Source organism: Globicephala melas, chromosome 12 (assembly GCF_963455315.2).
Source record: "Globicephala melas chromosome 12, mGloMel1.2, whole genome shotgun sequence".
NCBI classification, from domain to species: domain Eukaryota; kingdom Metazoa; phylum Chordata; class Mammalia; order Artiodactyla; family Delphinidae; genus Globicephala; species Globicephala melas.
The window spans coordinates 8785227-8801098 of NC_083325.1; the positions used below are offsets into that span (position 1 = coordinate 8785227).

A 15872-nucleotide genomic window follows, 5' to 3' on the forward strand; every position below is an offset into this window, starting at 1 on the left:
TGTGGGGGCAGGGAAAATAATAGGATAAAGAATGGTCCAGGAAAGCCAGAACCAATAAGCTCAAACAGATCCAGGTGGAGGATGGCAGGGAAGTCTACCTTTGTTACAACCGGGGAAGGCAGAGGTAGAATGAAGCATGGCCTCACCTCAGCAGAGGGGCTAGTTCCACAATGTCTGGTGGCTGAGGGCAGCCCAGGAGGAACACTGGTTCTCTTAAACATGGCTGCCACTAGACTGCTTTCAGGTTTCTCAGCGATGCTCCTCAGCGCTTTGCTGCTGTGGGTGGCTTTATAAGGGCAGGGCAGGGCAGGGCTGCTCGAGGTGGAGGTGTGGCAGCGACGGCGTGGCTGGTTGACTCCTAGATCCCACGCCGGGGACTTTCTCTGGGGAAGTGGATGTCAGCGTTACTTAAGGGTGTTAGAGTTTTTGCTGTCCTGGCGCCTAAACTGGCCCGGAAACTGGGGAGTGATCTTACGTGCACTATCCTTGAGAGACATTTCAGGGTGTTCCTGAGAGAAATGATGTTGTCCCTCTCCCAGCCTGGGCTTGGGGTGTGTTTTGGGGTAGGACTCTCGGGACCTGTTTCCATGGGAAGAGTCATCTGAGTCCGAGGAGACCATCTCCTGGAGAGGTAGCCTCTTGGTGGCTTTCTTTTTCTTCCTTCTCGGGTTCTCCTGTCTTAGTGTTTGTAAATCCCCAGTGTTAACTTCTTTGATTGGCCATATTAGGAGAGTAGAGTTCTTTATCTCCATGTCTTCCCTAGAGAGAGAGAAAGAGAGTGAGAGAGATAGATCAGGGTTATCCTGGTCTGGATGGCTGCTGTGTCTACAGAAATGTTCAAGCCAAGAGATAACAAGTGTGGTGAGGATGTGGATAAAAAGGAACCCTCGTGCACTGCTGGTGGGAATGTAAACTGGTACCGCCACTATGGAGAGCAGTAGGGAGTTTCCTCAAAAAAATTAAAAGTAGAACTACCATGTGATCCAGCAATTCCACTTCTGGGTATATACCCAAAGGAAATGAGATCAGTATCTTGAAGAGATATCTCCACTCTCATGTTCATTGCAGCATTATTGACAATAGTCAAGACACGGTAACAACCTAAGTGTCCACTGATGGACGAATGGATAAAGAAAATGTGATATACATGGCATATTATTTAGCCATAAGAAAGAAGGAAATTTGCCATTTGTGACAACATGGATGGACCTTGAGGGCATTATGCTAACTGAAATACGTCAGAGAAAGACAAATACTGTATGATCTCACTCATATGTGAATCTAAAAAGAGCCAAACTCACAGAAATAGAGAATAGCATGATGGTTGCCAGGGGCTGGGGAGGTGGGAGAAATGGGGAGATGTTGGTCAAAGGGTATATAAAAATAAAAGAAAATATATCGGGCAGTTTATTTATCTAGAAGTGTCATCCTTCAAAGAAAGCGTCTTGGGAACACCACGACCCCATCTCAGCCAGGCCATCATGGCATACCATTTCGGGAACTTGCCTTTTTCAGGGCCTTTAGGGTAAAGTAAGGACACCAGCTGTTCAACCTTATTTTGTTCCCATAATCAGTACCTGCCACCTTGATCACCCATCTTTCACTCTGAGTAACTTTGCCATGGCTGCTTCAGATCCTTTTGGAAATTGTCCAGAAAAAAATTAGTAGAGTGGAAAAAGATTTTTAGTTACTTTTAAACAGAAAATTTCATCAATCAAATTCCTCTTCAAAGGATCAAGATTCACCACATGTGATACTTTTCAAAGATTGGCTCAAGGACTCAGGAGGTGATTTCCAAGAGACATTAAAAAATTGGCCTGACCAGTTCACACGCATTAGGATAGATATTGCCAAAAAAAGAAGAAAAAAAAAATCAAGAAGTAACAAGTGTTGGCAAGGATGTAGAGAAACTGGAATCCTTGTGCACTGATGGGAATGTGAAGTGGTACAGCTGCTGTGGGAAACAGTGTGGCAGTTCCTCAAAATACTAAAAATAGAATTATATAATCCAGAAATTCCACTTATGGGTATGTACTCACAAGAATAAAAGCAGGGACCCAGATACAGATATCTGCACACTGATGTTCATAGCAGCATTATTCACAATAGCCAAAAGGTAAAAGAAGCCCAAGTGTTCATTGATGGATAAATGAACAAACAAAATAGGATATATACACGCAATGGAATATTGTTCAGCCTTAAACAGGGAGGAAATTCTGGCATTTGCTGTGACGTGGACGAACGTTAAGCTGAGTGAAATAAGGCAGTCACAAAATGGCAAACACTATGATTCCGCGTAGATGAGGTAGTACCCGGAGTCGTCAAGATCACAGAGACAGAACATAAGACGGTGGTTGCCAAAGGCTGAGGGGAAGAGGGAGTGGGGAGTCCGTGTTCATGGGTGCAGAGTTTCAATCTGAGAAACTGAGAAAAAGCTCTGGAGATGAATGGTGGCGATGGTTGCACAACCATGTGAATGTACTTAATGCCACTGAACTGCATGCTTAAAAATGGTTAAAATGGTCACTTTTATGTTATGTATATTTTACTACAATAAAACAGTTGGCCTTAGCAATAGCAGTAGCATTGGAAAAAGGCTTCCCAGGAGGCCACCAACAAGATTATCTTTAAATATAAGGCCAGCGCCTGTGTGGATGGGTAAGTTTTGTGAGGCCAGGTTCTCAGAGACTCGAAATCATGCCGCAAGACTGTAATCACCAACCTTGTTCTTTGAAATCTACAATCTTATCCACCGCACCACCATCAATTCTCCCGCAACTCACTACGCTGCTCCAGAGGAGACTAAGTTGATACATACTATTGCCTTTCAGAGATTTTCTCTGTTTCCCATATATTAGAGTTGGTCGCAGTCCAGTCTATAACCTATCAGCTCTCCGACAGAAGAGCAGCAAGGAAGGAATGCGAAGAGGAGAGTTTTCCGGGTGTACTGAAGGCACCCAAAGAGTAAGGCAGAGGAGAGGCCTACCGGCCCACCTGAAGGACACTAGGAGATGATCTTGGAAGGAACCCAGGAAGAAGAGCATGAAAGACCGAGAAGCAACGTGTGTCCAGCCCTCCCTCAGTAGGGGGTTGGTCACATAAGTGGTGGACCACCTGGACAACTAGATTTGAGGCAGGCAATAATGAAACAAGAAGTGCCCTTGTCCTGTAAAGACGCAAGTAACATATTAAGTAGAAAAAATGGTGCAGAACAGAACGTACGTTACATGTTCATTTCTGTTATTAAGATTGTGAATATGGGGGATGACTGGAAACCTTCACACCTGTCTCTTAATAGTTGCCTCAGAGAAATGGATTCCAGGAGAATTGCCACTTTCTCCACATTAAGAAGTCTTTTTTCAACTGTCATAAATGATTAAGAGAAACAAAGGTTTCTGTTTTGAGGAAAGAGAAGCAAAATAGCAGAGAAAACTCTAGAAGGAAATACATCAAAATGCAAATGACGATTACTCTTGAAATGTGGAACTACGGATGGTTTTTATATTCCTTTTGTTTTTTGCTTTTAATTCCTAAATTATATTAACTATGCATTACTTTTTGAAGAAGACTAGAACAGTATAAGTTAGCATGATTCGAATAAAAATGGGCCGGGATTTTGATCAAGGAAAAGCCTTTACATCAACCAAGTAGATGCTGCTAGGCTACCCTATTATATCCTCCAGAATGACTGATGTCGACCAAGTTCAAGATATTCCACAAGGAAATGTCCCCTTATAGGATGGGGGAGCAGGGTAGGTGTGAATCTGATGTGAAAGCTCTTATCCACGCCCCCCGGCCCCCCACGCGCCCTCACTCTGCTCTGTGGGAAGGGGAAGGGCGGCCATGCTCTCGACTTCAGCCAGTGGACATTCTCCACCAGCACACCCGGAAGGGCCCTGCTAAGTGGCTTTCTTTTGCCCTATTTCATGCCCAAACTGAATTCGATTTAGTGCCCTATTAATTATTTTAGGCTACAGAGTTGGTCAACACTGCAGGGGATCGTGGAGGAGCCAGGCACTGTGCCCTCCTTCACTGGCTCTTCAGAGCAGCTCGTTCCGCTATGGGGAAGAGTTCTGAGCATCCTGTCCATGCTCTCCTTGGGTCAAAATCCACCGCATTCACCTGACCGGGGCATCATCAGTCTGCCCGTATTCTTGCTGGCTCCCTGAGGCCTCATGTCTATTCTGCCCTAAGTGTGTCTCTGTTGGCAAGGCCATCTTAGAACATAAAGAACAGGAGGACGTCTGGCGTAGGTACCGGATACATGTTTGATGAGGGCCAGGAGGACCCTGAGTTTTAACAACGGAAGGGGCAGAAAAAGGAGAGACTGAGAAGAAAAGGCAGTTTTTGCTATCCAGATTGCTCTCACTGGCCCTCAGGGTAATGAATCACCATGACTGTCTGTGCTCTTGTCCCAAGTACAAGCACGCCTTCTTCCCAAGTACTTCCCAAGTACAAGCACACTTCCAGGCAATGGCACCTATCCCTCTGGATAAGGCAGGACACTCACAGACAGGGTTATGGCGGAACTGCTTGTTTTCCAGGCCTTAGGAAATGGGGCTCCTGATCTGGCCAGAAGGGACTGAGGGAGCTGATGACATACACAGGCTTAATGATTTCCAGAGGCACAGCTCCTTCTAAGGGAAAAACAGTCAGTAGTGACCGGGTGAGAGGATGGGAGTGATTCATCTCAGAGGCAGCACTGAATCCTGAAGTTTTAATCGATGACTTAATATCCCTGCTGTCAGGAAGGCAATGTGAGGCCATGCTACGTGGATAAGGGGAGGAGGGTTCAACAATATGGGAATTATCATTTCCTTTGGGGGCACAGTCCTAAATCCGAATAGCTTGATGGAAAATTGCTAAACTGCTCAAAGAAAGGTAACGAGAGGCTCATATTTTGTGTAATAGGAATTAAGAGCTGGCTGCAGACCCAGACACACCACATCAGAACGCTGGGAGGGGGCTCTCCCCTCCAGGATTCCCCTACCCAGCCACGTCCCCAAGACCACACGGTTACAATTGTGCACCAAGGGAAGAACACTCTTGTCTTCAACAACCTCCTTCAGACGCCCAGTGATTTTTCCGGAGCACAGAGGAAATGACTAGTCCAATCTGGTTCTCCTGTGATCCCATTTAGAATGTCGCTCATTATTTCAAGAAATCAAACTCCCTCTGTGGTGAATCTTCTTAAAGAGGAAACTTGAAGGTAATTTGCCCAAGCCTTGTTCTGTCAACAAGGAAGGGAGGATGGATTCCAGCTCGGCTGTGAGGGGTTTCCTGCCAGTTACATGGCAGCAGAGGCGCCCTGCCCAGAGGAGCACGTGGTCCCCACCTGTGGGTGGTTGAGCAACACCTGCTAGAGGCACTTCCCTTCAATGGAGAAAACCGGAAGTCAGAGCATGAAGCCCAGCAAACACGCTTTCCCTGAAGGAGCCGGAGGCCGCAGCCTTCTGATGTGAACAGGACCCCAGGGCAGGCAGTCAGGGAAGACCTCGTGCTGTGAATCTCCGGCCTGGCAAGGAGGGAGGATGCCAAAATGAAGGAAAATTCCTTCTGGCTCCCTTGCCTTTTGGAGTTAGGAGAAATTACATGTGTGTTCTCTAAATGGAGAAAGTTACTGACAGGTTAGGGACTATTTGCATTCAGAACAGACATCTCTGATGGTGTGAAATGCAGAAAAAGCTCAGGGACTTTCCTGAAGGTAAGGCAAGGCAAGAGCAATCATTTCCCTCCACCAGACACACCTCTCTCAGTGGTGCTGTCAGAGAATGCAATCGTCAGGTTTCAAAGGAACGAGAAAATTGGAAGAGCCTCACCTGACTTCATATCACAAACATGGTAATACTAAAACTCTCTCCTTTAAGGACTAGTTATTTGGAATTTAGCAAAATGGGTAACATATTTTGCAAGACAACCTTGCTATAAGTCTTCAAGAATCATTTCTGTCGACCCTCCCTGGTGGCGCAGTGGTTGAGAGTCCGCCTGCCCATGCAGGGGACACCGGCTCGTGCCCCGGTCCGGGAGGATCCCACATGCCGCGGGGCGGCTGGGCCCGTGAGCCATGGCCGCTGAGCCTGTGCGTCCAGAGCCTGTGCTCCGCAACGGGAGAGGCCGCAATAGTGAGAGGTCCGCGTACCGTAAAAAAAAAAAAAAAAAAAAAAAAGAATCATTTGTGTCGAATTTTGAATTGAAAATGAAAATTTGTATCAGCTGTGGCCATATTCAATCAAATTTGAACCCTTTACCTTCCAAATACTTTTCTTCCTGCCTTTCACTGTGTACCAGCCTTGTTAGGAACCAGAGGAGGGGCTTGCAGAAAATACTCTCAGTGACCCCAAACTGAAGACCCCAAGAAGGAAGAAAAAGAGGAGGGGCAGAGGGTGGAGAGCTGGATGTCTGGCATCCTGGTCCACAGCTGTCTGGGACCACATACCCCTTGCCTTACCAACCCCCAATGGATGGTTACAGTGGATTCAGTATTTTAACATTAAACTTGGCCATACGATGTCCCGCTGAAGTTGTAACCTACAGTACATTTCTTTAATTAGCCCATGAAGAAAGCACCACGATCTTTTTTTTTTTTTTCAATGGTCTCATCTGGGGTAAGAGTGTGAAGATTTACTAAAGAACAACCAAAGGGAGGTGGCACATTTAGAAAGGAGGTGAGAAAGAGTTTCTGATGAGAAAGGACCTACCAGCAGGAAGTCCCAGTGTAGATGCAAAATAAGACCTATGCCTTTATTCTGTGTGCTCACATCTACCAGCCCTGATTATGGAAACAGAGACAGATTAAGCTCTGAACGTAGCGGGCTGGATGCGACCTCTGCTTAGGAGAATTAAATGCAGTCTCTTTCTAACGGAGAGGCAGCTAGAGCAACAGAACAGTGGAAATTACAATGGGAGACAAGGGGGGTCAATGAACGCTTCCGCTGTGTAAAGCCCCAGGAGCTGGGGTAGGCAACTAGCCACAGAGCTTTAAATAAGGCCTGGGGTAGTACTAAGGCAGAAAATAAGGAAAGGTTCTTCTCAACATAGAAAGAACTGAATTTTAATTCTAAAATAGTGATGGATAATACTGAGTTTAGTGAAGATGGTACCTAGACAATACCTAGACACGTGTATCCACAGTCCTTTATGAGGTACTGTAATTTGGATATCATATTGCTTGAGTAGGATTTTGAGACAACAAAAGTGCTCTTATTTAAAATGATATATTCATCTAGAAAAAGACTGAAGGATTGTAGAATATATTTTCAACAATCATACCTAACAGAAGCTTCTCTGTGGAACTACATGCCCCTCAAGGAGCCTTGCTGGGCGTCCCCTAGTATTTGTGTGTTCATTGGTTCATTCTTCAAAGAGTCCTTGGGTACATCCTGTGGGCTGGACCCTGGCAACCAGGATTTAGAAGCAGATAGAACCTTGCCCCCGCTTTCAAGTACTGACGCCTAGTAGGGGTGATGGTCCTGAAAGTACATGGCCCAACACAAGGTAAAATTCCTATAATGAAAACGTCTACAGGATGCAGTGGAATCACCTCACCACATAGGGCTGGAGTCCTGGAACACAGGGCTTGCGTTCAATGTTGGAGTTCCCCAGGTGGCCAAGGGCAAGAATAGCATTCCAGGGAGGAGATACTTAGTCTCCGCAAAGGCACAGAGCCTTGAAAAAGCACAGCATGGGAAAAAAACTGCAAGTTTTTTTAATGGTTAGTTTACAAATTTAATATGGTTAGTGTGCAGAGGGGCTTTTGGGAGGTTTGTTGGGGAGTGGCTAGGGGAGAAGTAAGGCCAGCTAGGCAGGCCTAGTTCAGGGTAACAAAAGGCTAAGCTAGGATAAGAAGAGGGATGGGGGGCGGGGTTCGTCGGAGAGGGGCAAGAGCAGATTTACACGTGAGGAAGATTCCTCTGCTCAGCACTTAGGGGAGATGGCAGGACCTCAGGGCAGGAGGAGGCCTCAGGAAATGAGAGCACTTGTGCCGTCAAGCTGAGAAATATTTGCAAGCTGTTTATGGAATGTGTATATCTCTAAATAAATCCACTTCTTACCTATCACTTTGTCTCTTCACTGAATTCTTTCTGTGATGCGACATAAAGAACCTGAGCTTCCAGGTGTGTGAGACCAGGTGTGTGATCTCAGTTAAAATACAGTGGGTTCAACTCCCAATCTGGATTTTGGCTGGATTCGAGTCCCAGCCCGTGGGTTCAAGTCCCAGTCTGAGTTGTGCGGTTTCAGATCTGGGTGGCGAAGGGAGAGGAGGGTGCTGGGTCACACTGCAGCAGGCAAGGAGGTCTAGTTATTTAGGATCGTGTGTGCACACGTGCATGTGTGCGTGCAAACAGAAGAGGCAATTTGGGGGTTTTGCAGAGGTGAAGGAATCGGTGGAGAGGAGCTAAGGAGAGAGGGGAGGAGAGTCCAGGGGTAAATCACAGAGCAAGGACCTGGGCAGCGGGGGACAGGCCTGCCGGACGGATCAGCATTGGATGAGGAGGGACTCTGACATCAGGGGGAGAGATCCAGGCTTCCACAAGCCCAGAGGTGAGGAAAGCAGTGCAGGAAGAGAATGTCTGGTGGTTTCTGTTTATGAAACACAAGGTGAGGCCACTGGGAGACTGAAGGTTGGCACCCAAAGACGGCTCAACCCGTGCTCAAAATCCACCTTCACCTCCAAGGTCAGGGCTCTGACTCCAACTTTGATGCCCCTCGTTGGCCCCATGGACTTGGTCTTGCCTGCTCTTCAGGCCTCAGCTTTTTCTTACTGATTTTGCTTTAATCCACCTTTCCAGCTGTGAGCCATCCTGCTGCCTCAGTTGAAAATGTGTTTACCCCACTGTCGCCCCTGGAAACCACCACCCACCCACCCACACTCACCTGGGCACAGGCAAGCCAGGGCCAGCACCTCACTCTCACCCGCAACAGGGAGAGGTGATGGGTGATTAGTCCCAAGTGCAACTTAATCTAACCTGTGCTTTACAGTGAGGCTTCATTAGAAGACCCTGAATCCTTACAAATAAGAGGAAAATAATTCCTTCAGAGTCACGACAGGATTGAAAGCTTTGCTGAAGGGTCAGTAAAATACATAATGTTGAATTTGAGATTAGAACAAGATAGACAAATAACCAGCAGGTAAAAGCTGTGACGTTGAAGGAACAATCGTCATAGACTTGCACTTTGGTAGGAAGTCCTCCACCTTTGCTTTTCTCCCCAAGTATGTCGAGATCGTGGGTCTCAACTCAGAAACAGACTAAAAGTGCCAAGATATAAATAAAATTCAGAAAGTAGAAAGTTGGGTCCACTTACACTTTTGAATCCTCCTGAATTGGGGGTGACTTAATATGAGCGCAAGAGAGGGCGTATTTGTTTTGGCTGATCTTAATAAGTGCACTCCGAGGGCAAAATCCCTGTAATGATACCAGAAGAGTTCATTCAATTTAAATCAGAAATGTCCACAATTCAGATGTAATTTTAACCTAGCTCAACCCACTGTAACAGCTACCAGCCATTATCCTGTTCCGGGCAGCGTAAATGCAGAGTCTAGCTTGATAAGTTTACGCTGAATAAAGGTCATCATTGAGTCCTTCCTGTCATTTCTCCACATCCTGGATCATTTGTCAAGTACACCATTTGTCAAGGGGTGTGTGTGTGTGTGTGTGTGTGTGTGTGTGTGTGCACGTGCATCCACTGATGTACACGCGCGCACACAAACACACACAGACACACACCTTCATATAACCACCTTCCTTTCTAGCTTAAGTCCAGCCTCGGCCATCTCTTTCCTGGACTTATAAACTATCACCACCACCCCACGCTGTATGTCCCACTGTCAGCCCCCGGGTCTCCCAGAATTTCTATCAGAACTGTTCTCAGCGTCCATCCCCAAGACCATGCCGTCTAGTCCAGTGCCCCACTGCCAAGGGGGGTAACCTGCAAGGTCCTTCCTGGGCTCTGAGGCTCTTCCTCAGGGATCCTGGGTCACCAGCTACATCTCTCCCCACACCTGGGACCCACCCACAGGCATCTCGTCAAACGTCCCTTGATCTGCTTTCTCCTCTCTTGCCTGGTAGACGTCCCCAGACCAGGGCCACCTGGCAGAGATGCTTCCCACCCGCTGCCCTTCCAGGCTCCTTCAATGTCATCCAGACAGCTCCAGGAAAGTCCATTATCTCTCACGGTTTTTCCTGGGTTGATGAGAAGATGCCCTTTCTCCCTCTTATTCTGTCGGATGGGATACAGTGCTCCTGCGGCCACTGGCTCTGACGGCCTTCACTCATCCATCCTACATTTCATCCCTTCATCCTAAAATTCATTCACCATGACCCCTTCCCTTATGGACATACCCCATGCTACAGTCAAGAATCGATTAGAGATTCACTTTGTTATACAGCAGAAACTAACACAACAATGTAAAGCAATTACACTTCAATAAAAATGTTTAAAAAAAAAGAACTGATTAGATATTTTTGTTCTGTTTACTAGGCAGTTGGGCACAGACATTTAGAGTGCAGGCCACGGAACCAGACTGCCTGGGTTCAAAGCCTGTAACACCGCTCACCCTGGGTGTGACTTCACCTCTCTGCGTCAGGTTCCTTATCTGAAAATGGGGATAAGAGTACCTGCCTCACAGCGTTCTGAGCAGCCAGCTGTTCACTACATGTGAAGCACCTGGGTTAGTACCTGTGCCACATAGTAAGTGCTGAATAAGTTAGCACGACTCTTTCGTTTGCTGCTTTTCGCTTGCCAATCCATTTTCCAGGCGTATTAAGTGGGCCATCAGAACATGTTATTTCCATTAGAAAACATCGTTCATTCAAGTACCTCATAAAGCAATTGTGAGAACTTGCTCTTCACCAGCAGCGGTACCAGGGATGCAAAGATGGATAGGATCCGGTCCCTGCCTTTAAGGAGCTGGGAGATTGGTGAGGGAGCTGGGGCGGAAGGAAGGCAGGACAGTGTGCAGGGGAACCTGAGGGCCTCAGCAGAGATCAGGCAGCGTCTTCGGGTGACAGAAAGAAGATGGGGAGGGTGGTCCAGGAAGGGTTAAAACACAGGGGCTTGGGAAAGCCCACTGTGTTCGGGAAGCGGTGAACCTTCCATAGGGCTGGTAGCCAAGCTCACGGGGCAGGCGGGGGGGTCAGGCGGGGGTTGGGCTGGGCTTTTCCTTGAGGTTGCCGAGAAGTGTGTGTGTGTGCGCATGTGTGTGGGGGGGGTGAGGGACAGGGGGCACATCAGGTAGGCAAGTGACATCATCAGATTTGTAAACTGATAATGATTTTTCTTCTAAAACTTTTAGGAAAAATACAGAGGGAACAGCAGCAGTAGCAGCAGGGAGAGAGAGAGAGTGGGGCTGTAAGAACCTGAGGAGGCCCTTGACGAAGCCAGAATTGGCGCGAGCCTCCCCAGACCCCAGATGTGGAACGAGAGCCCCAAAGACCACCTGACAGAGGAGTGAGGAGGCCACGGCGACCTTCGCAAAGGTGGATTTTGTGTTGTACAGCGGACAGGACTCTAACCACAGCGGGTGGATGTGCAGGGGGAACAGAAGCAGCCAGGGAGATCGCTCTTTCGAGACGTCTGGCGGTGCCAGGAGAGAGCCAGGCACTGCCTGCAAGAAAGGCAGGGGTAAAAGGAAGCCACTTTCTGCCTAGCGAGAATGTTCTGTTCTGAGTGAAAGTCTACTTACTCTCCGGCTGTTACATTCTAAGACTGTGTAGACTTTATCTTCGGCCACATCTTCATTTGGAACTGCTATGACAACGGCGGGCACGTAGAAGCCAAACCCTCGGGGTATCACAACTTTGGCAAACACATAATCTCCAACCTGCAGATGAGAACATCTTTCACGGCAAATATTTCGCTTATCCATCTTAGAGACAATATTCATATAAGCTTGTTTTAAAACACCCCAAGACGACTAGCAAGTACTGATGCTGGAATTCAAATACGTATTTTTTTTTCCTCAGTTGGAAAGAGTCTCTAGGTCCAAAATTCCCTGGGCTCATTGGGCCACAGCTGGAATTTTGTGACCAGTTTGGGGAAGCCGCATTTTAGCAGGGCTTCCCCTGACAAGGGTCTCAGGGACAGTCAGCAAGACGGTGAGGGGTCTGGAAACCACATCTTACAAAGACTGGTCGAAGGAAGCTGTAATGTTTCACATGAGGGCCAGGGAGAGAATGGACGGTGCCCTCCTGTGTCTGAAGGGTTATCGGGGACAGAGGAGAGGAGCAGATTGGTTTAATGTGGTTCCAAAGCTCACACCTGGAGTCCATGGGAAAAAGTCCCAAGAGATAACTTCCAGCAGAAATAAAGTCTTGTGAAGGGTCATACAAAGCTGCAGGGCACCTGTCAGATGGAGACGATTCACGGTCAGGGGGAAAGTGCACTGATGTGCCCTCTAAGTCTGCCCAAGGGGACAGTGTGAATCCTACGAGCACTCCTCAGCACTCTTCCTCCTGGCTCACACTAGCCAAGAAACAGCAGCAGTGAAGCTCTGGGGGGTTTCCTCTCTACACTCTCGCCTTGGTGCGGGGATGAGGATAGCACAGGAGGACGTGCCAGACACGGCACAGCTCTGATGAATTTATAAGCAGAAGAGAACACGTCAGCCCGGCTCACCCCTGGAATGCATGTTCAGGGGTAACTGCATTATGGCAACAAGGGCTGGCATCAACTGACTACAACATCAAGGAAAGGGCTCCCTCTGCCTTTGTTATTAAATCTGTTTTAGTATAATCTTCTGCAGTGAAAGCTTCAAGAGCACAAGCAGTTACAGCAACTCCCGCCCACGACCATCCATCGTCTGTAAAGCAACAAGAGCCTCAGGGCAACGCAAGCAGGTCTGTGCAGTCCTGAGCTGCTTAACAGGGCGTTAGCAGATCAGGGTCAGGAGCAAAGAAACTGCTAGGCAAGGGGTCATAGGAAGAGGGGTCACTGTTATCCAGAGCTCTAGGAACGGTGGAAAGGGGCCCAGGGGGCTTCCCTGGTGGCGCAGTGGTTGGGAGTCCACCTGCCGATGCAGGGGACGTGGGTTTGTGCCCCGGTCCGGGAGGATCCCACATGCCGCGGAGCAGCTGGGCCCGTGAGTCATGGCCGCTGAGCCTGCGCGTCCGGAGCCTGTGCTCCGCAACGGGAGAGGCCACAACAGTGAGAGGCCCAGGTACCGCAAAAAAAAAAAAAAAGGGGGCCCAGGAACAGATGGCTGGAGCAGGTACCTGGAGCACTGGGCAGGGCATGGCGCCCCCCACAGGTGTGATGAACGAGATGGGCACGACCTTGGTGTCGCCACACCTGAAGCCCACGAGTGCGTGGGTGGGGCTCACACACTTCTTCACAACCCCTGTAAGGAATCACATTTAAAATAAAACAGAAAGGCAATGCTTATTCCCTTAGGCTTGCCCCAACCCGTTGGTCAAGCTAAGTTACAGCACTTTGCCTGCTTACATCACTGTGCCCCTTGGTTTCTCCACCAGATAACACTGGATACTCTATGATGCCTGCTGAGGTTGACCAACTCAGAGTGCAGTGCCGTGCTCTGCTCTAGAGCTGAGCTGGGAAGCTAAGAGAATGCGTGGAAACTTGTTCAACCAGCATTACCAGCGGCCATCCTGCTGGGAACACTGTTCCTAGAAATATCCTTTCCCTGGACACTTCCTAACGTCTGATTCCCTTATTTATTTTAGTCATATTTCCTTCTATAATACTTGGAGACAGAAAATCGTTGTTAGTATACACACTACTATATATAAAATAGATAACTAATAAGGACCTACTGTCCAGCACAGGGAACACTACTCAATACTCTGTAATGACCCATATGGGAATAGAATCTAAAACAGAGTGGATGTAGGTATACGTATAACTGATTCGCTTTGCTGTACACCTGAAACTAACACAACACTGTAAATCAACTATACTCCAATAAAAATTTAAAAAAGGAAAATCATTGTTAAATTGTGAAAGTGAAAGGAAATATGAATTTTCATCCTCAGCTTTTCATCTAATATTATACACCCCACAGTGTCCCTAAAATGTACAATCAGAAAAGGAAGAAAAAAGGAAGCAAGACGTTTTCTCGTCTTTTAGTTACGTGCAGAGATTATTGTAACAGGAAAAGAAAATATTGGTGTTAAGGTTCACATATTTTGTCATTTATCCTAGTTGAAATTTATTATATTTTCCCATTTAAAAGGGATTATAAACACTGGGGGAACGTTTTGACTTCCCCGGCAGTAACAGCTGCACTTGGACCCCCTAGTTTGAGACAGAAATGTGCTCGTCCCCACTGGGCTCCCACAGCATGAGTGCCCAGCATCCTCGCCCCAGCTCACACACCGGCGTTTGCAAAGTCCTATGTGCTTTCAGGTGGCAAAGAAACAGCTGCTGATTTTCATCTCAAGTCCAGGTGTCTTGTTTTAAATGGCCAAAGAAAGGGAAAACTTATTTTTTTAAAACACACCACACACACATGAAAACCAGCTTTATATTGTCTGTTTTCTTATTGGACTAGATGTTCGGTTTGGCTTCTGAAATATTCTTTACACATAGGTCACACATTTTCTACCATAAACTGACTCTACCCTTTTAATTAGGAAAACTAACACTATTTTTTAGGAAGAATTCCTATTATGAAAACGAAGAACCTCTCTGAGCTGAGGAGAATCCTAGCAACCCCAGCACACAAGCCCATCCCAACCCACCCCGACCCCGGCCCTGCCCCAGGCAGGGGTAAAGGTTTGGGCTGCCAAGATGACCTTGTTGGCCAGTGGGACCCTCCTCAAATTCTTAGCCTTTGGGACTTTGCAGAATCCAGTCTTAAACCTGGGATGCAGTTTTTCAGGTATCTGCCTCAGGTGAGTAGCTGTGTGACTGGACGGCCTGCGGCGTCTAAGCCATGTATCGGCTGCCTTTTACAGAAGAAGGCTGCTGACCCCTGCTCGAGACCGTTAGACCTAGACTTTTGGTATGTTACTACCAGCTCTTTTTTTTTTTTAAATCTCTTTCCTCATCTTTTATTCTGATAACAAGCAAAATAGCTCACTTAGTGTCTTGTATTCTTTTTTAATTTTATTTTATTTATTTTTTTATACAGCAGGTTCTTATTAGTCATCCATTTTATACATATTAGTGTATACATGTCAATCCCAATCTCCCAGTTCATCCCACCACCACCTCCCCCCGCCACTTCCCCCCTTGGTGTCCATACATTTGTTCTCTACATCTGTGTCTCTATTTCTGCCCTGCAGACAGGTTCATCTGTGCCATTTTTCTAGGTTCCACAAATATGCATTAATATACGATATTTGTTTTTCTCTTTCTGACTTACTTCACTCTGTATGACAGTCTCTAGATCCATCCACATCTCTACAAATGACCCAATTTCGTTCCTTTTTATGGCTGAGTAATATTCCATTGTATATATGTACCACATCTTCTTTATCCATTCATCTGTCGATGGGCAATTTAGACTACCAGCTCTTTTATGTTCCAGTCTCTGCAGATGTGGACCTTTGTTCGCCTCCAGAAATTAGTGTAGTTTCTTCCAATCTAACTCTAGAACCAGCCTCATGGTGCTGACACCTGGCTGTCCTACAAGGTGGGAGGACCCAGAGCTGCTGGCCTGTTTGGTCACGGCTCAGCCTCTGCACTTACCCCTTCTCCACCTCATTAAGGAGTTGCTACCATTTCTAGGCCCTGATTCAAGATCAGCTTCCGATTTTTGGCTGCCCTTACACTGCAGCTTCTCTTTGCCCTCAGCCTCAGAGAGGTGAGATGGTGTTTCCTGCTCTGAAATGTCTCCTGGGACCATGTTAGGGGACTGGGCTCTGGAGGTTGGACCAGCAGGCAGAAAGAAGCATCTCTACTCCGTCATCTTC

The 15872-nt window shown here is 47.2% G+C and overlaps 1 protein-coding gene across 1 annotated transcript in view; it reads right to left on the reverse strand.

Moving 5' to 3' along the window:
- Window positions 1–271: 271 nt before the first annotated feature.
- Window positions 272–15872, reverse strand: part of VWA3B (von Willebrand factor A domain containing 3B) — a 216764-nt gene continuing 201163 nt past the window's right edge. Inside the window, exons 24-27 of the mRNA XM_060309302.1 lie at window positions 13212–13336; window positions 11684–11821; window positions 9304–9404; window positions 272–759 (exon numbers count right to left, since the gene is read on the reverse strand). Coding sequence (XP_060165285.1) covers window positions 405–759; window positions 9304–9404; window positions 11684–11821; window positions 13212–13336 — 719 coding nt within the window. The 3' untranslated portion in view covers window positions 272–404. The remainder of the gene's footprint in view (window positions 760–9303; window positions 9405–11683; window positions 11822–13211; window positions 13337–15872) is intronic.